General features: G+C 40.0%; 1 protein-coding gene across 11 annotated transcripts in view; it reads right to left on the bottom strand.

Annotated features, from left to right (window-relative positions):
* ARHGAP12 (Rho GTPase activating protein 12) overlaps positions 1 to 23130 on the bottom strand; it is a 64439-nt gene that overhangs the window by 39094 nt on the left and 2215 nt on the right. For all 11 annotated transcript variants that reach the window (XM_077302486.1, XM_077302489.1, XM_077302490.1 and 8 more), the window contains one exon: positions 17155 to 17901. In XM_077302486.1, the coding sequence (XP_077158601.1) occupies positions 17155 to 17820 (666 nt within the window). In that variant the 5' untranslated portion in view covers positions 17821 to 17901. The remainder of the gene's footprint in view (positions 1 to 17154; positions 17902 to 23130) is intronic.

Below are 23130 nucleotides of genomic sequence, written 5' to 3'. Positions count from 1 at the left end.
AAGCTGGGTCTCTAGAAGGTGATTCAGTGGAGCTCATTATGCTCAAAGTAAAACCAAGGTATATTGGGGAATAAACCTAAGGAAACCTCTCAATTAAAAAAAAACTTTAGCCTAAAGAAAAGCCTTTAAAAAATCAGAAAAGCCAATGAACTAGCTTATTTCTGTATATAACCATGATTCCTCAATTCCAGCTACTCTTTCCTCTTTGTAATTGTAAATAAAACCCTTAAATCAGTCAACGTAATATTTTGAGGGGATATTCATGTTTTGAACAAGCAATTACCTCCAACATCTTCTATTTAACATTCTGATATCTTCACCTAGCCACCATTTGACAATTCAGTCCATCTTAGGAAGACAAAAAAACACTCCTTAAACCACAGAGTTCTTTTCTGCACCCTGACAATTTCACAGGGAAGTGCGGTCACACTATTTTAAAAGTAGTTCTAGATCACATTTTGGTCTGATATGCTACAAGATTTGCTAATGTTTTCCAAGGTCTTCTACAGAGTCAGTTGTTGTCAATTATATGTCACAGATAATATACTAGTATGCACACTACTAGTGTCACTTACTAGTGTTATTTAAGATAATCCTTGCTTCCTGCAACTTTTTCAAGTAGAAATCCAGGAGAACTCTACTACCAGGAGCCACATTTACTAATTTACCATTAAAAAGATGCTGGCCTCACCGCTGTCAAAGATGGGGCGAGATGGAAAACCAGCTCCTACTCCAACACCCTCCTGCCTGGAATTTTAGTTGGGGGTATCAGCTTAGTTTTAATCGACGCTTTAATTTTATGATGCGATGATGATGTTTTATTGTACTGTTATCTGCCCTGACCAATACCAAATGGCAAACAAAAAATAAAATTTTATTATTATCCAGAATACAGGAGACCCCACACACACACATGATCTGAACCCACGCTGACCTTCCTGTGGTTTTATATTAGATGTTATGAAAGTTATTGTTGTATTATAAATTGTTATAGTTTAACAGTTCCTGCTGTTCAATGTGGAACCCACCATTGTGACTGTTACTATTGTTATTATAATTCAATGTATATTCTTCACATTTTGTGTAAACCACCCTGAGCCTCATGGGAGGGTGGTACAGAAACAAGAAGAAGAAGAAGAAGAGTTGGTTCTTATATGCCGCTTTTCCCTACCCAAAGGAGGCTCAAAGCGGCTTACAGTCGCCTTCCCATTCCTCTCCCCACAACAGACACCCTGTGAGGTGGGTGAGGCTGAGAGAGCCTCAGCCTCAAACAAATAATCCTTATTTGAGAATCACTAGCCCAGATCTACTCAAAATCCCACTCAGGTTGGTTCAATGGGGCTTACTCCTGAGGAAGTGTTCCTTGGTCAGCCATGTTGGATTTGTCAGAAGACGTGGATCTTCAGAACGTCATGTGAAAACCAGCAGAAGCAAAATATGTTCAAGATGAAAATATTCAAGTCCATTATTTACTTAGGCTATAAAATACAGTCAAATGTGGAAACGTGAAGTTCAGACTATGCACAACTCAGAAATCAGAATGGATTGGTTTCAGTTCTATACCTTTCTAGGTAAATCGAAACAATGAATGTGTCTAGACCACAGTGAATGGAATGTAGCCCCACCCATAACGAGTCAGTCAAAATTAATAGTATAGAAAGGATGCTGTGGGGCAAAAATGCTGCATGCTCTGTGCCAACAACTGCAGATACCTTTCCATAACTTAGCATCATGTGTGGCGGTTTCACACAAAAAAAAAGGAAATCCCAAACTGCCCAGCCTAACAGCTCAGAGAAGCTGAATAGGAATAGAGTGTGATATTCCAACAAGCAGGAATACCTGTAAATCTACAAACTCACGCAAGAAGGATTAGCAAAAGCAGCTGTGAACACTCCTCCTTCCAGTATGAAGCCTTTCAGTAGACTTAACTCTGCTCAATGTCACTGCGTGCTTAATCTGAAGGCACACTTCAGCATTTAAAACATTAGCCCGTTTGTTTTAGGTTACACCATACAACGTACCCTTGATTTTTTGATGCGACTGATTTAACAACATTATTCTTTTCCCTATAAGTTTTCCCCACCAAAACAGCAATGGCAGAAAAGGCTGAGGTGCTCTTGCCTCTCTTCCATCCCTGCCCCCACTACTTTCTTCCCTTTGAAAAGATATTGGGGGGGGGGGAAGGTTTTTAAGACAAGCATACCTAGTAAGGAGAATGAATCATGGACCAGAGCTCCCATAGCTGAGACAGCCAGAAAAATGGGAAGCTGACAAAGCAACATAGAGTAACAAGTCGCTGCCACGTTCTCCCTCTTCCTCCCTGTTCCATACACACACTCGCTGCACACGTGGCTCGGTTATAATAGGATGCTCAGCATTCAAAGGATCAGCTAGAACAGCAAATCGTTGGAGAACATTCCCCTTTAAAACTGGTAACAGGGTGACAAATGACACAAATCTCCACTTGTTGAAATGCTTGCAAAATATACAAGGCTCTGCTGAAAAGGTTACATCCTTGCATGTTTCCCAAAAGCAAGCTGCACCTGTCACAACTGAAAACTTCAGCCATCTACAGCTCATTAGAGTAGCAAGCTGAAGTTAAGTGTCCCCACTGCGTCGCAGTTTCTACTCTTGTTCTTCTGATCTTTCTGCAAGCACCGACTAGATAATTTATTAAAAAGCGCTAGTGGAGGGCATTTTTCAGCCAGCCAACAAGGACATTTTCAGACCTGAACATCAACCAAGAAACAAACTATGAAAAATACGAGAGATGGAAGGGAACTTTCTGAAGCTCTACTGATTTGCAACTGACAGAAATTCCAGTGGTTTACTGAAAGCTGAAATGCAAGTTCCTGCCTAAAATTCTGTCTGTGACCACATCCTGGTTCAGGCTGACAACTGCTTTTTACACTTTGGAGTTTCCTAGGAAACGCTGATAAACTGTTTATGGTGAATTATGCATCAACCTCAAATACTGATGAACCTTAATGCTTTGGGGGGATTAAAAGAACACGTACAAGATTATGTGTACAAACGTGTGGCACTTTGCAATCTAAAACAGTTCTGCAAGGCCTGCAAAAGGGAGCTCCTCTGCCAGGCATTCGGCTGAGGTCGACCGGAACCAACAACGCCCACTGGGCCCCTGAACCTCCCCTCCCTGGAGTCCACGCACCTGACTTGAGCAACCAGGGACCTGCTTGTTATTCTGTTCAACTGTTATTCTCTTGTAATTATTGTTGTCGTTTCTTATTTGATACAAAAACCTGAGTTCGATGTATAGTTCCTTTATGTTCCAGGTGAGCCACCCTGAGCCTCCAGGGAGGGTGGTATACAAATGTAATAAATAAATCTAAACACACACTTACTGCAGTAAGGGTTCGAGCTAGAATCTACTTTCACATACAAACTAACTTATTAATCTACATAACAAAGTGACTCTAGCTTGTGGAAGCTGCTGCCATAACCAATTTGATAGTTTTTTAAGGTGTCAGAAGACACTGTGCAATTGTAACTGCAGCAGCACAACAAGCCACCCCTCTGGAATTTTTAAAATTAACATAAACAGCAGGTGGCTGAAAAGCCTGCAACCAAGCATAAAACTCTGTTTTTGTTTGTAACACATAGGGAAGATTGATAGGACATAACTGTGTGTAAACTCTAGTCATCATTTATCTAATGAAAGATGCCTCAGTCTCTGGCTTCTTTTCTTTCTTTCTTTTTTTTAACCTACCAGCTTTGCAGTATTTTAAAACAGGAAAATAGAAATCAGTGGGCCTATAAATATTTCACAAAATATAAATAAACAGCCACCATCACTAAGCCTTAAGAAAAAGAGAATACTAAAATTCCCATCAGGGCCAAAATGAGACAACATTTGTTTGTTTTTACATGCATACTATGCACAATTAAGGGAGCAAAGCACAAAATCTGTTCTACAGTTGTCAGCATTTAAGCCCATATTGTTATTGGGTGCCATAGCTGTGGCACTCAATAACAATAATGAAGTCCAACTCTTAATTTTTCATTTTTAGCTACTGATGGTGGGTTGGATCCCAAGTTTCTATTCACCGGATGCAGTTCCACTAGCCTTCCTTTCATGGAATGGAACCAACATATAATATGCAACTTGGTTTGAATAAAATGTATATGTAGCAATTTACAGAAGCTGCACAGCCATTTTAAAACAGAGGGAAATTGTGGCTCAAGTTCTCAGAGTAATGTAACCTGATTTTTTAATGAAAAGATTAAAACCCATTTTCCCAATTCTAAGAAGGATAACATGAAATATGGTGTTAAAGAAGTGGAAAATATAAAATATTGAGAGAAATAACCTTATTAGTACCCTTTAAGTATTGCTAACTGACACAGCAGAACCCTAAGCAGACTTGTAATCAAGAAAATGCTTTGACTATAATCAGCTCTTTTAAAAAATGTACTGCTTCAAATATTACATGAATTTAAAAACTAAACCTAGAGATTTATATGTGTATTTGAAGTCGCCTTGCTGACAGAGATCGTCACCGGAGGCTCAAGGCTACTAATGGTGGGTTGGATCCCAAGTTTCAGTCCAATTCCACCCAAATCAGTAGGCCTTCTAACACCACACACAGTGGGACCAGAGACTGGCAGAGAAGGGCAAAAATTGTATTTCCCTTTCCCAGGAATTTCTTTAGGGATCCCCGACATCTAAAATTAATGACTGGTAGCCAGTTCATATTTTATTATCCACACATATACTGAAGAAGGTGTCTAAGCACTGAACATGCAACAGCCAGTTTTCAAAAACATGGCTAATGGTGCAACTAAAATTAAAGGGCCTTCAGAGGTCTGAGTAAAAAACACTACTTCAAATGCTGCTCTTGGAGGGCAAACGACTTTGCCCTGGAACAATGTGAGGAGGAGGAGCTTGCAGTGGAAAGGGGAAGCCTTCAGAAGCCTCCCTTCCATCAGCAGAAAGTTTTCACTGGACTGAACTTACTGACTTGAAATCACAGAACAGATTCCTGTATCACGAGGCAAAAAGACTGCCTAAATAGCCCAGCCCAGGTACTCCAATATTTAGTTTTATAAAATAACCCAGGCATTCTCAATAGATGGCCATAATATAAACAACTGCTGGCTCCTGGAAACAGTGGCTGCATCCTACTGCCCGATGAAGACTGGCTAATCTCTAGTACCAGTGGTTAACTACTGCACTATTTTTATAATGCTCCATTCTCAAAAAGGTATATATTTCTATCCACAGACAAAATTAATAAGAATAGGAGGAGGAGGAGTTGGTTCTTATATGCCACATTCCAATCACCTTCCCTTTCCTCTCCCCACAACAGATATCCTGTGAGGTAGGTGAGGCTGAGAGAGCCCTGATAATACTGCTCAGTCAGAACACAGCTTTATCAGTGCTGTGACTAGCCCAAGATCACCCAGCTGGTTGCATGTAGGGGAGCAGAGAATCAAACAGATTAGAAGTCATCACTTCTAACCACTACACCAAACTGGAGTTGGAAAAAGATAAAGCCGTTATAAACAAATTGTTTATAAGAATGTTGATCTATGGTCTATGGGGGGGGGGCAATTTTATGAATTCCTCCACTGCCGCCTTACCCCATATTGCTGCTGAGTATTCCTTGACTCACAGGAGCAGAATGTCAAAGGAGTTCAGCAGACTGCTGCAGAAGGGGGTAAGACAGGAATTCTTTTGAGCTCATTCCACTTGTGGTGCTTTGGATAGAACTCATAGACCTTAAAACATGCATACATACTAAACCAAGATTTCATTTTAAACCAGGAAGTTTTTTAGGAATATACAAACTTGAACTTTGATATAATTAAAACTATTTAGGTTCATTTCTATCCACTCTGGCTAATGTAACAATTATTGTTCACTATGCTCTAATTAAACTACCTTCTGCCCCCTCATATGCCCTTCATCTTACCTACAGCTGGCTCCATCTAACTTATTTGCGTTAGATGGCAAGGAAATAATTTCATTTGTGTCAAGTGTAACTTGACACTGAGCATAACTATGTGCCCATGTGACAAAGTGAAGACCAAATTCAGGCTTTAATTTGTAGCCTGCCCACAAGCAAATTCCTTCAATCTAGTATTAGGCCACTTTCACGAGAACTACCACCTTTACTTTTTCCTCACCATTCAAGTAAAATTAATTTGGTAAGCTTTTTTTGATCTTTACACTGCAGACTGACAAGCTTTGTCATTATGTAACTAGTTCATTTGGAAAGCTCATGAACTTAAATTAAAACCTTTAATATGATTAATAATAAAAAGAGGAGTGTGGGTGATCACAATCTAAATCTGTAATTACATACTGCCTCAAACCTTTCCTTGTAGAGTTGATAAATGGAAGTGGAATTTTAACATTACCCAAACGTAAAACTACGTTTGCTGCTAGTTCAAGTGCATGGTCTCATTTAACACTCCTGGTGAATCCTTGACCACAGTCCTGGAATAAAGGCAACGATCTGCCAGGAAAGTTACAAAAGGGCAGCTAGTAGTCCGGAGAAAACCTCCTAACACAGGGGTAGTCAACCTGTGGTCCTCCAGATGTCCATGGACTACAATTCCCATGATCCCCTGGCAAAAAATGCTGGCAGGGGTCATGGGAATTGTAGTCCATGGACATCTGGGGGACCACAGGTTGACTACCCCTGCCCTAACGGACTTAATGGGTTGTTATTCATTGCCATGCCATGAAAAGCTTTAACAACCCATCCCAAATATTGTCTTTATGAAAGGGACCGGACTTTTTTCCTCAGCCACTCACAACAAAGTGGCTATAGATATGGGTCTGGAGCCACTTCTGATGGGGGACAGACAGCAGGCGAAGGAGCTGTGCATTCTTGCCACCATCTTGTTCCTACAAATTACATTTTTTTCAGTTTTTAGTTAAGTGGCTTCTTCAGCACCCCAAGGAAGCAGCTGTATGACTCAGCAAGGAGATGCAACAAATTCAAGGAAGCCCGAGTGCTGAACATCCCCTCCCACAAACATTCATCCCCCAAGTTGCTCCTTCCCAAAGCTTTACATAGAAGAAACAATGCTATTTCAGAGACACAAGACAGCAAAAAATCAGGGAAGGAAAAACTCGCATCTGCAAGCCCTAACATGACGCATAAAACTAGAAAACTTAGTCAGCGGACTTACTTGAATGCTTCGCATTTCTAGTGTTGCTTCACTTTCCTTTTTCATCTTCATTCACTGACAGTTATGTCAAAATATTCTTCTGACTATACCTCAGAACATTGCCTACAGAAAAACACATATAGCAGACGGAACTTGTTCCAAATACTGTGGAAAGAACCTATTTAACTAGAAGAGAAATACTTATGCAGCCCTAATTATCTCTCACGTGAAAAGCCAAAGTTCGGGAAGTCCATTTCCTGAACTCTGGCATGAAACCAAGAAGTTCTAAACCTTCTGATACTGGAAAGCTTGCTATGTTCAGCATTTTTAAATAAGTTATAAACAGGTTATCTGGCAAGCCATAAAAAAAGCTGACACGTCAGCAAATGTCCTCATGCTCCTTTGCCTCAGTAGTCTTTCGATATTAAAGAAACACGAACCATCTATGACCAGACAATGTACAAGCAGTTTTCACAACCCTTCAGATGTTGCTGTATTGACCCTGACCTGTAATCTTTCCATATTCTAATTAACAAATGCTGCCTAGCATGGTTGCCACACCTAGTAAATTGTAACTACTGTACAAGAGCAAGTCAACCTTTCCAAATAATATGCCACAGTTATTAGAAGCTAAAAGTAGAAAAACCTCATACGCACTACCCTGAATGACTTGAAAGGCAGGATGCAAGTATAACCAAAGCACATTAAGTCAGTCTAGCATTGAGGCAAATAAACTTCATGTCACGGCCTACGTTGAGGCACGTACTTTTATAAATTGAACTCCATTGGTTCACATGCTCATTAACGGCATAAGAAAATGTGCTAGATATTTTACAAACAGGTTAAAAATGTTTATCGCATTATTACATTTTAACTGGGCAGCAGCCAGGAGTGAGATTTTAACTTTAAAAGGGATTTAACTTTTAAAGGGATGAGACAGATTCATAGAGGATAAATCTGTCTGTGACTACTGGCCATGGTGACTGAGGGGAGCCTCCACATTCAGAGGCACTAACACTCTGAATCTGAGAGCCAGAAGGCAACGTTAGAGGAAGGCCTCGGCCTCTGGGTCTTGTTACTGGCCCTTCAGAAGAGCTGGTTGGACACTGTGTGAGGCAGGATAGACCCTCACTGGTCTGACCCAGCAGGACTCTCCTGATGTTCTTGAGGGGAAGGCCTCAGCCTCTCTCTGTTGGGGGAGATAGCAGTCCCACAGGTATGGTTCCAGACTGTTTAGGGCTTTAAGGTGATCATCAAAACCTTGAACCTGATTCAGCCCTCAATCTGAAGCCAATGCAGCTGGGAGAGCACATGTCAAAGATGCACTCCTGCTCTGTTACTAGGCTAACTAGAAAAAACTTACAGCATCTGTTATGCATAACTCGGCATGAGACTGCACAGGACAACCATGATAAACTTCTTTGTTTCCATTGTATCCAAGAACCAATGAACTACTCCCCAGCCCTCCAAAGTGACTGGAATCACTGAGGGGGGAAAAACCAAATAAATAATATAATTGAGAATTAGGGATTAGTAATGAGATATGAAACTCTCTGCTTTCAGATCCATCATTTCTATCCACAGTATTATTTGTGACAGAAAGAGAATGCCATCTGCCATTCAGTACAAGATTAAGGATAGTTGCCAATTCAGTTCCTCAAAGCCATATGTCAGCAGCCACAGTTTTGATAATAATTAGCATACATTTCGGCTCATAGCACATCTAGAATCACATTTAGGAAAGAATTTATCAGCCAGGTGATATGGAGAGAATGTGAGTGAGAAATGCTCCTATGCCTAGAAGAGGGTATCCTATTTTTGTAAGACTGTTTTTGTGTTTCAAACACATGTATTTGTTAGGCTAGGGAACTCTGAGAACATGAACTGCCTTTATACCAATTCCTTCTACTCCCAGAATTGAGGGGGGGGGAGGAGATAGAGTTCCTCAGAGATGATTAATACACATTTCCTCAACCATTTTTTGATCAAAGCTGCAGATTATCAGTATAAACCTGAAGCAGAAAAGAGATCATCACCACGGAATAGTTATGAAGGCAAGATACTGTCTTCGTAGTGATAATCCCCTTTAGTGCTTCACAGTTTATGCAATAGTCAATTACTAAAGAGGATGAAAGACAGAGCAATCTTTGTAAATAGGTCAGTGCCTATATTTGTACTGATCAACCCATCTCGCTACTAATAATAGCTTTTCTATGAATGGGGGAAGGTGATGCTTAAGTGTGATAATAAATTATTATCACAGACACCACCAGAAGCCAAAATAGGGGCTTGAAATGAAGTTAAAGGCATATGTAAAGCTAAACTTAACTAAAGATGCAAGGTTTCTCAAGCGATCTAGCACAGTTTTTTTTTTAAAGGCTTGAAAGAATGTTAACACAACAGAATCAAGAAACTATCTTGATAAAATAAAAGGAAATTGGAGCATTCCAAGTGCAGTAGTACTAAAAGCCTGCCTGCAATCTTTGCATTATATCAGTGGTCTCCAACCCCCGGTCCGGGGACCGGTGCCAGTCCATGGATCAGTTGGTACCGCGGCTCCTCCTCATCCTCCTCTCCGGCTGCTGCCTTGGGGGCTGCCCTGCCACTCTGCCACCGGCTCACCTTTGGTCCTCTCCAGCGGCCGCCATGGCTGGGGCTCACCCTCAGCGTGGCAGTGCACAGCTGCTGCTGGCAGCGCCCCCAGTGGACAGCGGGAAGTCAGGGGCACCAGCAGGAAAGCAAACGGAGCAGGGACTCAGGCGGCAGCGATGTCCCTCAAAAAAAGACTGCCTCCCCCCCCCCCCCCGGGCCTCAGTAAAATTGTCAAGCATTGACCGGTCCCCAGTGATAAAAAGGTCAGGGACCACTGCATTATATGAAAGAGTAGCTTTCAACCAACTCATTCACCAAGGGCCTCAGGCCCTCTGGCCAGGAGCAGGCCTTTAGGCCTAATTATTATGGTGAGGCCAGGTACACTGAGAGGGAGACAGACAGAGCTGCCCGTTTCTCATCAACCCACTCCCTCAAGTCCATTCAGCAGGGTGTCATGATGTCATGGGATAAAACCACGTGATGCCACATTGATCAGAAGCATTCACAGCAATATTTGGCCGAAGCAGTGTATATAGTTCTCTACTTCATTTTATCCTCAAAATATAACCCTGAGAGGCAAATGTGGGGGAGACTAGGTGTCTGGCCCAAGGGCACCCAGCAACCTTCCATGGCAGAGTGGGGATTTGAACCTGGGTTTCCCCAATCTAGTCCAACACTCTAACCCAGGCTTTGTCAACCAGAGTTTCATGAAACCCCGAGATTAATGTCATACAAGTAACTGTGGCAGAAAATCCTTCTGAATTTACACAATTCATGGGAAATCCCTTCAGAGGAATTGGGGGGGGGGGATGTTAAACTGGGACCAAGAGAAAACAACATGCCTAATATCTAATAGTGAAGCCACAGTAATTAACCCTCATGCACAGAACCTGTCCAAGAGCCATATGTTCAGATGTACAAACCACATTCACATCACTCTCATAGGCACACAAGACAGTTTGTGGCTTGGACATGCAACACAGCTCCACAAGAGAAGAACATGAATGCATATGATTCTCTCCATTAAAGAAGGAACAGCATGGCTTGTGAGGCAGGTCTTAAATGGCAGGCTGCATAAGGGAGGAGGTAGCTCTTCAGGTACTCTTGGCCCTATACATTTACGGCTTTAAGGATATGAACCAGCACTCTGAACCCAGCTCAGAAGCAAAGAGGCACCAGTGCAGATCTTTTTACCACAGGTGTTGACACAATCCCCATATCTAGCTCCCAATAATAATCTGGCTGCTGCATTTTGGAAATGGTCCAGAAAATTCAGTACGTCCAAAGGCAGTCCTATAAAGTACATGACCGCAATTTAGCCTGAACGCAATCCCATTCATGTACCACGGGAACATTAAATCTCTAATCACAGGCCAGGATCAAACCGCACCTTCAACTACAAGCCTGTTCCTTCAGGGTTACTGCAATCCCCTCCAAGACCTGCTGGCTCCTCAAGTCCTCCAGTCATTGACCAACAGCAGTCATTGACCAACAGTCATTGACCAACAGCACCTCAGTCTTGTCTGGACTGAGTTTCCATTTATTAACCCTCCTACATCCCTTTACCTGCTCCCCCTGGTACCATCAGAAATTTTAAGAGCAACAATCCAACAGATTTCAGCTCTAAGCCCTGTTTCTCCCACAAGCTCTCTGAACTTACCACAGAACTGAGTGGAGAAGAGGAAATTAAGAGGAAGGTTGTGGCTAGCAGAAACAGAAGCTGGCTAGTAAACCAATAAAGGGAATAAAAATGTTCTGCAAAAAAGGGTGTTTTTTTCAATGTAACTCTCACTGTACTTTTGTAAATGTATTTTAAGCGGACACAGACGTCAGAAAACGTCATTCATTATGTTCAAGTGAATCTAAAAGGGATGCAACCATGCAATTCCCCAAACTGAATGATATGCATATGCTAAGATGGTGTCAGGAAAGACTTTTCTTTCTCTCTCAGGTAACCACTGTCACCACCTAACCTTTTGTAAGCAATTGTCCACTGGGAAGGCCAGGACTCCCAGTTTCTCTTCCAAGTAATGAGGCCTTGCTTCTGTGTCTCCCACTGCCCAATGCCTGGTCACCATGGGGACCATTTACAGTCTTGTGCACCACTGGAAGAATAGCCTCTTGCCAAGTGAATGTCTCCCCCGGCACTCCTTTTAAAATACTGTATCCAAGATGGTGGAAGTCTATGTGGTACAGTGAGCCACTACTAGCTTAAAAAATCACACAGTATTTGTTAAAAAGAAAATGTTCACAACTATACTTTTAGCACAGCACCAGATTGAACAAGATACTAAATGAATGGGTAAAATGCAATTCTTCTGTCCCTCTCTCTATACATACCCCTATCGTATTGCATAGGCTCCTTACCTTAGGATGCTATAGATCCCTACAGAGTTACCATTACCTTACTATTTCATCCTGCTGTCTAGGCCAGCACATTATAATGGCCACCATTTTCCAGCCTCAGTTAAGAGGTCTGTCTAGTCTAATGGACAGCATGAAACAGACCTTTCTCCTTGTTCCCCTGAGTTTTATCTCCTCTCTTTTCCCCACCCGGTGACCAGATCAGGCCAGGTCAAAGAAGCATTTCCTGGAGATTCTTCATGAAGTCTCTCTAGTATTTAATTCCCCCAGACCTCTGTTCCCTGCTTGGGGAGGGCAGAGATTAGACTCTATTGTCTCTAGCTAGACCTATTAACATTTCTTAAGAGGCAGTTGAAGTGAGCCTGGAAAGCTATTTGACTGATTTCCTTCTCCTCCCCTGTTTTCTGCACACACAGAGAGAGAGAGAGACAGAGAAAGAGGGGTGAGGGTTTGCTCATTTCAGCCTTCAAGGAAAATTAATTTCTTCAGAAGTGACTAATATTTTTTGGGGGTAGCAATAATTGGAAACTATCATCATCCATAGCCTTGAAAGCTGACACATAAATTTTAGAACCAAAGAAAATTTGTCAAGGCCTGGATCATGAGCTTAGTTCCTGATTTATAAGTCACAGAAGCTAGTACTGCATCTACCCAAGTTCACAGTGTTATTACAGAATAATGGGAAGGTGGTGCAGAAGGCAGAGGGAAGAATCATCTACAACTATATATTCTGCTTTTGTGATCAATGATACTTGATTCTTTACAGTGGCAGTTTGAAATCCAATGCAGTATCCCTACCGCAAATCATGAACAAATCCAGCCAAGACAATTAGACTATGATCATTATAAGACATTTAGATGGCACCAGTTTCAACTGTTTGATGCAGCTATACCTACTGGCTATTTTCAGATTCTGCTGGTGTTTTCATATTGTGATACTTCCCATTCTGTCTGCTGCATTTTTAAAAATTATTTTATTTTCATTGTAAGCTGCATTGAGAACCAAATACTGGCTAAGAGTACGGGATATAAATGTTTAAATGGATTTTTAAAAACCGACACGTATGATTCCTAGAAAATTCCACTACCCTTCATGTTTTGTCTTCCTTCCCTTGGGCATGTAACACTAAGTAAATAAACCCTCATACACAGAGCCTGCCCCCAACAGCCGTAAGTTCAGATGTACAAACTGCATATACATAACTGTCATAGGAACACAAGACAGTCTGAGGTTTGGACATGTAATAAAGCTCCTTAAAAGGTGCCATAAGAGAAGAGCGTGAATGCATCTTCCTGAACACTGAATTTGATCTGATAAGTTTCTGATGTTTTTGTCTCGTTACTATTGAGTGCTTAAGACACTCAGCAAGAGCCAACACTTAGAGCACACAAAGCTCCACAAACAAAGCTTAAGATGCTTATAAATATATTTAGTTGTGTTAACATTCAATTCTCATATTTTCCCAGAGAATATTTTTGTTGACTGCCCACCTGGGAAGTCCTGATCTGAATTGGTTTGGGTTAGCCAAGGTGTCATCAGACCTTGGAAGCTAAGCAAGGTTGGCCCTGGTTAGGATTTGGAGACTACCAAGGTGTTTCAGGGTCCCTGTGCAGAGGAATGCAATGGCTGACCCACCTCCGTTAGCCCATCTTCAAAATCCTATTGCTGTGACTTGATGGCACTTTACATAGACACCCATATGCCAGAGAAATGCCAACAGATTACTAATTCATAAACAGAAGCCCTGAAACAAAATGCTAATTGGCAGAATTCAACACGAGAACATCTCCTGTCAGAAGGTATCAAAGCAGGGTTTTGCTCTAAAAATTGTTGGGGGCATCTCTTGTAAGAAGTCCCATCCATATTTAGAAATTATGTGAGATGCGTAGCCTAAGCCATCTTTAAGCATTTTATATTTAATTTAAAAAATTACCTGCACTGTGAACATAATATTAGCAAAAATATATACATACAGTGACCCAAAGTATATGTACATGGTTTTTATTGGTATACTCTTTATAATGATTTTAGACCGTAACAGAGCATTTGAAAAAATAATGACCCAGAAGGGGAAAATGAACCAGAAGGGAAAAACCAGAAGCTTCTTACGGCAACCTAAGCAAATCAAGCAAAAAGGGAAACAGTGTGGCCAGTTTGGTATACATTTTAGTAATCTGAGCATCCTGTAATCAACTATCATCCTCATCAGAAATAAAGATTTTATACAACCCTATACTTAAAAGATTTATTGTCTAAACTATTCTAATACTGTGTTTCAATTATTAAAAAGTGAGCTACAATTTCTTTCCTTCTCCTCCCAACACACACACACACACACTCAAAACTTCAAATTATGTAAGAATAGGACACCAAGTCCCTGCATGTTACCAGAATCTACTCAAGATCTTTCTTCTTTCAGCCTACAAATGAAAGGCACAAACATCATGTGGAGTTCACTTTTCAGCATTTGGCTTAACACTTACTTTCAAAAATATGCAGTTTGGAACTTCACGTTCTGGCACCAATAAGAACAGCTTGTTAAACCTCTAATTTCTACACAGTCAATGGCTGCCAAACAATGGTCATTACTGGAAGATTTATAGAAAGCAGTGGATTTGGCTGGCACAGTCCCTAGTTCTGATTAATTCAGCAACGTTTGCTTGTTCTTAAATGGCCAGGCATGGAGGAGGAGGGCCGTGAATGCTTCTTCCACCACCGGAACAACACAAGAGATGCTCATTGCAGGACTAGTGGCTCAGTTTGGTTCCAGGAGTCTGATTTGGAGGGGAAGTTGGGACACCTAAATTCTTTCTGACTGCTAATACTGTACCACACAAGTAAATGAGCTGCCATATCTACAAAAAGAAAGGACCCGCCCCCTACGAATGACAATCCATTTACTCAAAAGTGTTCACTCCCACATCACTTTTAAACCCTTTCAATTTTTTGCTAGTTAAAATTCATTCTTTAAAAGTAAACACTTATTTCTAGTTTGGGATACTACCTGCTAATCCTACTTGGTAAAATGTTGGGCAGTTCTGTAGCCAATAATACTAGGCATTAAAATCTTAAAAGGGGTCTACTTGGGGTCAAAATTCCTCTATGTGAAAGTTGCGTTCTTCAATAACCCTTTAATATATCAATTCACACAGCCACAAATGGAAAGAAACTATAGAACAGTTAAATCCCATTTTAATAAGGTACAAAGTCACTTTACTCTGTGCAATGCATTTCCTCTATAAAACACAGTACACTAAACTGTACAGGACATAAACTAAATATAATAAAAATACATAAAAGAGAAAAAGTTGAAACTCAAGATCAAACCCAAACCAAAATCCAAACTGGAATTTTCTCCCATAAACAGTAGTAGAAACATTATCAGAAATTGTCTATTGAACCTGAACAAGGGGGAAAGAGAACCAACAGCAGCAATTCAGGCTACTAGAAGTTTGATAGTTCACATAATATAGTGGTGGTACAATGAACGCCCTCTCATCCACATGCAACTTCAATGAATCATGAACACATGAAATCCACTTTTATACAACCTGTGAATTAGCCCAGACTTCTGTTCTTTGCCATCCACTAGGGCAGGCAAGATAAAGAGCTGTAACTAAGGCAGTCTGGAACTGTTCACAAAAGTGTAAGATGAAGACAGGAAGCCACAAAAAACAGGACCAAAAATATCAGCAGAGTAAAATAGATGGTATATGAATGTGGGAAGAGGCAGTTAGCTTCTACACATTACATCTTCCTATACTCTAACAACAAAGATCAAAGTTGTTTTTAACATTTTTTTTAATTTCACCTTTACACTATTATGAATCAACTTACTGGATATGTTTCAGGCTTTTCTACAAATCCAGTATCATTTATGGTACAATATCACAGTGACACCTGATCAGATATGCAAATCAGAATTTATTAATTTTATTTCATTTATACCTCACTTTTCTTCCCAATGGGGACTAAGACAACATATGTATGGCTTACATAATAATTATTTCCTCATTCATCTTATCCTAACAACCAACCTCTGAATTAGGTTAGTCTGAGTACATCTGACTGGCTAAGGCAGGCTTTCTCAACCTTGGAGGTTCTTAACTGCTTTGGAAAGGTTTCCCAAATTAGTGGGAGTTAATCAATTGCTATGTATTTTCTAAATTTGTTAAACATTTATGGGTGGTATGACCATATACAGTCATGTTGACATTCCCCCCCCTCCCAAAATGGCCATTGATAGGCCTGGAGGGGGTGGGAAGAGGGAGGGTCATGGGTGGACGCGTACACAGCTATCCTCTCCAACCATATTCTGTTCCATCTAGCCACTTCTGGGGTTTCTCAAAGCCTGAAGAGTTTCAGGAGTTTCTCAATGGCAAAAAAAGGTGAGAAAGGCTGGACTAAGGCCACCCAGGAAGCTTCTATGGCAATATGGGGATTTGAATCTGCCTCTCCCAGACACAACTACATTTTTCAACATTAACACTGGAACTAAACTTTTTCAGATGTGCAAAACTAATTTTACAAGCATGAACCAAGTATTGTATTGGTTCATTTCCTGCTACTAAGGATGTTATTTCCTAAGGAATGCTGGTGCTGCCATCAAACAGCCTGGACAAAAAACAAAAAAAAAAAAAAAGGGAAGGGAAGTAGAAAAAGCAGTTGCAGGACCACAGGTTGGTCCAAAGAGGGGAAGGAGATATAAAAGCAATGGGTAGATGCAAACCCATTCACCATAAGAAAAAGAATTCAAGCCAACAGCAGCCATGCAATCAACTCCATGACACTATTTTGAAGCAGGAGTTTAATGCCAAAATATTCCACTTCAACCTTACCGGCTGCTTACATGTACTAAGGTCACAGAACACCCAGGAGATGCTCTTAGGCAGCACAGATGGAACATGCCTGTTCAACTGAGATCAATGGGACAAATTCATAAACAGAACTGCAAAGAGCCCCCTCCCCAACATAATGAGCAAGTATTTTTCAGGAATATTAATATAAACTTTGGCTTGAAAGAACAATACTTACTGCAATGCATCTCATCTTACCTGCACTTGCTCTGTGGAGCTGCTGCTGAGCTCATCCCCAGATTCTGAATCCTGGTGGATTTTTTCTGAACCTTCTCCTGCAGAATCACAAGCCTGCTCTTGCAAAAAACTGGTCTTTTCTATTTCCATACATTCAGAACAAGGAAAATAGGACATGGAGAAGGTTCTGTTCTGAGTGGAGACTTTAGGGAACTGCAATTCATTAAGTTTTCCATTATTTTGTGCAAGGTCCAAGCTCAGTCCAAAAGTCTGACCTGGACTACTGTTTGGTCCAAGATTCTGATTGGCATCCCGAACTAGGCCCGACACTTGAACCGGAGATGATTTTCCAAAACTCGAAAGCTCTGGAGATTTATTCACATTTTCTGTAGACCTCTGTAAGCCATGCATAAGTTTGAGCGAACTGTTTGGCAGTCCACCCACCTGTTTAATAGGTGGCATTAATGCTTTGCGAGTCACTTCTTTCACATACTGTGCTGGGACATAAAAAGGCTTGGAATTCTCATCCTTTTTGACTTGCCACCAGTCATCATTTGTCTTTTTCAACAAGATGTATCTCTCCCCTTGTTTTATCACAATCCTTTTGTCCTTTGCTTCATACTCATAGTCGTATTCAACCTCAATATACAATGGCCCTGGAAGAATTTTTCCACTTTTGTCTGCCATTTCTTTGTCACGTTGTATTCACCTTTCCAGGTGAAAGGTAAGCTGCATTATGGTTGTTTTTCCTTCAATTCTTCAGCACAACTGTAAGGAAAGAAACGCAAGTATTACCATATAATATAATGAGTTTCATCTTCAACTTAACCGAATCTGTTTGGCAGTCCTTTAATAGGACATGTCCATAATCAGAACAAATTTCCAAAAACATCAGAACAAATGCCCAAAAACAACTTGCCAAATGCTCTGGAGCTCGTTATCCTGACTCTAGTATTAAGCATCACTGTATTTCGGTCTTAAAGATCTGATCCATATGCATTTTGTCCAGTGATGCACAAAACTATTATTTCTCTGCCCAAAGATTCTGTAGATGAACATTATATATTAAAGCAAGATAACCTTTATGAACACATGTAACTGTTAGCCGCTTACATTTTGCCCACTATCTACTAAGCCTATTGTTTCAGTTACTTAACAAAATGGATCAGATCTTTTTTTAGCTCAAGACAATCTCTCTTGCTTACGTACAGGAATTATTTACATAGCTCAGATATTATTATATCTCAGGTAAAGAAAAAGATCATTTTGTTTATTTTAACATATTTTCTTAATTAAGGAGTTGCTATTACATACATATCCCATAATTTCACTAGTTCCATCCTAAAAGTTAATTCTACCAAAAATAATCACTGAAAGGCACTGGAAGTGGCCCCTTTTTAATTATATTATCCTAAATATTAACATTTGTCAAAGACCTCTGGGAGTTATAAAATACTTTTTAATCATCCTTCTATATACAGAAAATGATTTTGCTCAGGTAATGCTGTAAAGCTCTTAGCACAACCAGAACTTGCAGAAGTTATGGATGTTTCATCTAGATATATGTCACTAGTAGCTGACAAATTCCAATATATAATTCAAGCTATTTTGGACAGGAGTTAGAATGATACAGGAGTTAGAGTGCTAGGAGTTTGAATGATACAAATGCCCATCTCCCTTTCCAATAGCATGATACTTTGTCTAGCCTAGCCAGAACTTGCTAATAACATTTGTATCTTCCTAACTTTCAAACCACCATAAAGCACACTAGGTGGGGCTGTTCTTGAAAGAGGTGCATAACTGAAAGCATATTAAACCAGCATCTTCCCATTACTTCCTTGGAATAATTGAAAGCTATGTGCATTCATTATTAATTAATTAATGCAGTCTTAGAGACAGCATTATTTTTGTTGCAACATGCCCTTCAGGATCAGCAATCCCTAAGCACGTTCACCTAAACAAAAATGTTCCACCAACAGAAAGGAAGAGGAGGGGAACGTTTACCACAAACAGAGCCAGAAAAGGAGAAAGCAAATGAAAGATTTATACTTCTCCCAGTGTCAGTCTGGGAAACCCATTCTCACCACCTTCATAAGACTCCAAAAAACATTAAGAGTATACAGATACGTAGAGTTCCCAATACTGGCTTCAACTGAATTCTTCTGTTATGTGTTCCTGACCCTGACAAGCTTTGCTTGTGGTAACCAAGACCTCCCATCCCAGTCACTAAATCTCGGTAATTACATTATTATTTGAAAGTTTTAGCCTGAATACCCTGTACACTCTTGGTTATTTTGTCATCAATTTCTAGCATTCAGGACTGAATGGACCTGGGCAATTATACCATTTTAGCAATTCAGGATTTGTGGTGCATTTTCCCCTCTTAACCCCTTCCACCTTAAATTAGTGATGGACAAGTAATGTGATATGCTTCAATTAAGTTACAGTTCAAAAACTCTGCAGGTGTTTATCATGAAAACTACTCCAGATTAAAATGTTCAAGGTTTGTTTCTTGTACACAAATACAGATCTGACATGAAAGATATTGGGGTTAATAGAGATGTAAAATTTCCAAACACATTAAAGCGGGGGAGGGGTTTCTGTGGAAATATGAGAAGTTTTGAGGGGAAATGAAAAAATGTAATATTAGTACTCTTTACAGGAAGTCATATAAACTGACATGGAAGACAGTATCATGTTTGATATATTACAAGTAAAAATTATTCAGAGAAGTTTAAAAATTATTTTTGTTACAAAAATGGAACTAAAAAGTCCTGAAGGGCCCAAAAGCAGAAGGAAACTGAAACTTTTTTCCTTTTCTTGAGACAACTGCAGTACCCCCCAGAGAAAGAAATGCATCTTCCTCTTCCGTTTTTAGTACTGTACCCTCAACATTTTCTCAGTATTTGTATTATATTCCAGGTATTTGCTTTTCATCAGTGTACAGGAATTGCAATGATTTGATAATTTACATAGTGTTACATAAAAGTCTTCATTTTACATAGTTTTTAGAAATAATATTGGAGGATTAAATGTATGAACACCTTGTCATAAACAAATTATTTATCACGGGAAAAGAAAATATTCCGTAATGCATTTTCCTGAGGAAAAACAGCTTCAGGGAAAAAATATTCCAATTTTTTTCCTGGCCTTCCCTAGTCAAATCTTTCTGAGGTGCTTGCACCTTGCTGACAGACACAAGAGTGTAATACTTATAATTTAGCTATGCATTAGTGGAAAACCTGCATTTCATTACCAGGGGCGGGGAGTGCTTTAAAGGGCATATACATGAGGGCATTTAAGGGTCATTTGACCTGTCTGCCTGGTCATGATCCAGCTCTCTAGCTAATACCTTGCAAAGACAATTCAGTTTGCAAGAATCTTGGTTCAATCAGCAAAATATTTCACATAATCAGTAGGTAGATATCATAGAGGCAACATAGATGGTACCAAATCTATAAAAGATAGTGAGTGCATGCACACCCAATCTGAATCATGCCCACACAAGGAGAAGGGAATATCAGTTACTTATTAAAGATATCTCTAGGCTGCCTCTTCAGGGTCCTCACCGACACAACTTATAATTAAAAACCACAGGATAAAAAAAAACAAAAAGTCATTAGAAATAAGCAGCATAAATTCTATCCATAAAAGAGAGAAAAGAGGTAGACCATTAAAAAACTAAGAAAATAAAATCCCCTGATTGAAACAGGATCTTTCCATGCAATTATAGAGTTGGAAAAGATGACATGCCCCCACCTTTTGCCTTTAAAATGCCAACAGTACAGGGTTTTGAAAAGTCAGGGGCCAGTGTGATGTTGTGGCTAGAGAGCTGGATCATGACCAGGCAGACAGGTCAAATCCTCACAGCCATGAAGTTCACTCTCTGTTTACCCTACTACAGAAGTATTGTAAAGATAAAAGGAGAATATAGTTTTTCCCAATGGCCCTTCCAAAAAGGAGGAAGTATCCTTAATATACATTAATCTAACGAGCATTTATCAACTTCTTTACCATTGAGAAACCCCTGAAACATTCTTCAAGTTTTAAGGAACTCCAGAAGTGGTTTGATCGTGCAGAATATGGTTGGGAAGAATGGGTGTGTACATGCCCACACAGGAGCTCTCCCCTCCAGGCCCTTCACTGGCCATTTTGGGAAGAGGGGGGGGTGGCGGGTCAACATGACCACATACGATCATATCATCTGATAAAAGTTTAATTTTAAAATATTAAAAATTAACTCCCACCCAATTCAGGAAAACTTTCTAGGGTTGTTAAGAAGGGTTGTTGAGAAAGCCTGGCCTAAGAATTAACAAGAGTCACTGACCCTCACATCTCACAAGAGTTTCTGCTGCTTTGGCACCTTAGTAATTTCATTGAACATTAAGGCACCATTCTGGTTGTCTGATCAAACTTATTAGACAGGAAGGTGTTAACTATCACATACAGCTTGATCAAACTTGCAAACAACTTTTCACAAGGGGTATAATTGACTCCGAAGGTATAAAAAAGAAACCAAACGATTTCCTACTGATATTTTTTAAAAGAATAGTTGGTTTTCATACCCTGCTTTTCACTAGCCAAAGGAGTCTCAAAGTGGCATAAGTCACCTTCCGTTCCATTAGAGGATTAGAGGTTGCCACTCTTAACCACTACACCACACTGGAAGATTGTAATAATGTGCTTTAATCAATATTAAATTAGTTTTTCCTATTACAGCAGCTTCTCATATCATCAAAGCAAAAAAACCTACTGTAGTTAAAGCTTCAAGCTTACATTAAAATTTTACATTCAAACAGCTGAAACATTCAATTTACTCTGAAATAAACAGGAGGAGAGTAGAGAGATACACATTTTGGTTTAATTCCATGGACCATTTCAGCTATTTATTTACTGCATATGTAGACTGCCACTCCCAGACCAGACATCTCGTGACAGGTGATACATTAAATGGATATATTAAAAATACAACAGTCTAAAAACAACTAAAAAATAATCCCGCCCACCTCAAAAACCTGCCACTGCAGCCATATTTCTCAGGGTTGGTGCCTATAGGAGGGGTCTGGGATCTTCCCTTGCCCTGGCCTCAAACAAAAGCCTGGGGGGAAAGCTACATCTTGCAGAACTGTGCAGGCAAACTTGTAGCAAAAACAGCCTTTCAGTACTCCAGAAGCCTGAATGCAATGTATATTTTAATACACCTGTTCATGTGGTCCTTTTATTCTGAAATAAACTGATGATTTGGAAAGCCTGCTGAAATCAAATTCATATGTCAGCAGCTTCCCCTACTGAAAAACATGTATGCTCAAAACACATTGGGGAAAACAGCTGATCAATAAACCTGTCCTGCAGCCTTTGGTTTCATCCTACTGTGTCCTTTTTTTTTTACTATGATTATCTTACTCTAACAGTCAGCATCTTATTCAGAACACATAAGACAAATCCCCCTAAGGTGTCATAAAATCCACCTGCTGTTTCTCAAAGTGTGATTATTTTTTAATACAGCTTACTAATGCATACCTCTCCAGTTGGGTGGCAATGTAGGAGACACTGGAAGCAATTTTTTTTCTCTTCAAAATCTATATACTTCACTAAACCAATGCAAATCAAGGCAGTTACAAGGATGCTCTGAAATTAGCATTACAACTGATCTCCTTCTCCAAATTTCACAGCAGCCCAAAATTAGCAAAGAAAACCCCGATAGCAATCACTACATTATCACTACAATATCACTACCAATATAACTGTGTGCTAAATTTCTGGCTTGATGCATTCCCATTTCTGTAACCTTTTTTAATCCATACAGAATTTGTCATCAGCTCACATTCACGGAGCCTAGCCAAGGCCCCAAAATATAACTTTAAAAGTCATCAAAGTTCAGTGTTCAAAACTCAGTAGTGAAAACTGGAAGTAAAAAAAAGGCTTTACTACCTTTTATGTGACCCCAAAAGAGCATGCACAATAGCTTTGTTCTTCACCACAGACCATTGTGCTGCC

Source organism: Paroedura picta, chromosome 11 (genome assembly GCF_049243985.1).
Source record: "Paroedura picta isolate Pp20150507F chromosome 11, Ppicta_v3.0, whole genome shotgun sequence".
Taxonomy (NCBI): Eukaryota; Metazoa; Chordata; class Lepidosauria; order Squamata; family Gekkonidae; genus Paroedura; species Paroedura picta.
Note: the sequence above shows the minus strand (reverse complement) of the source record. Positions and strands in the feature narration are given on the sequence as shown.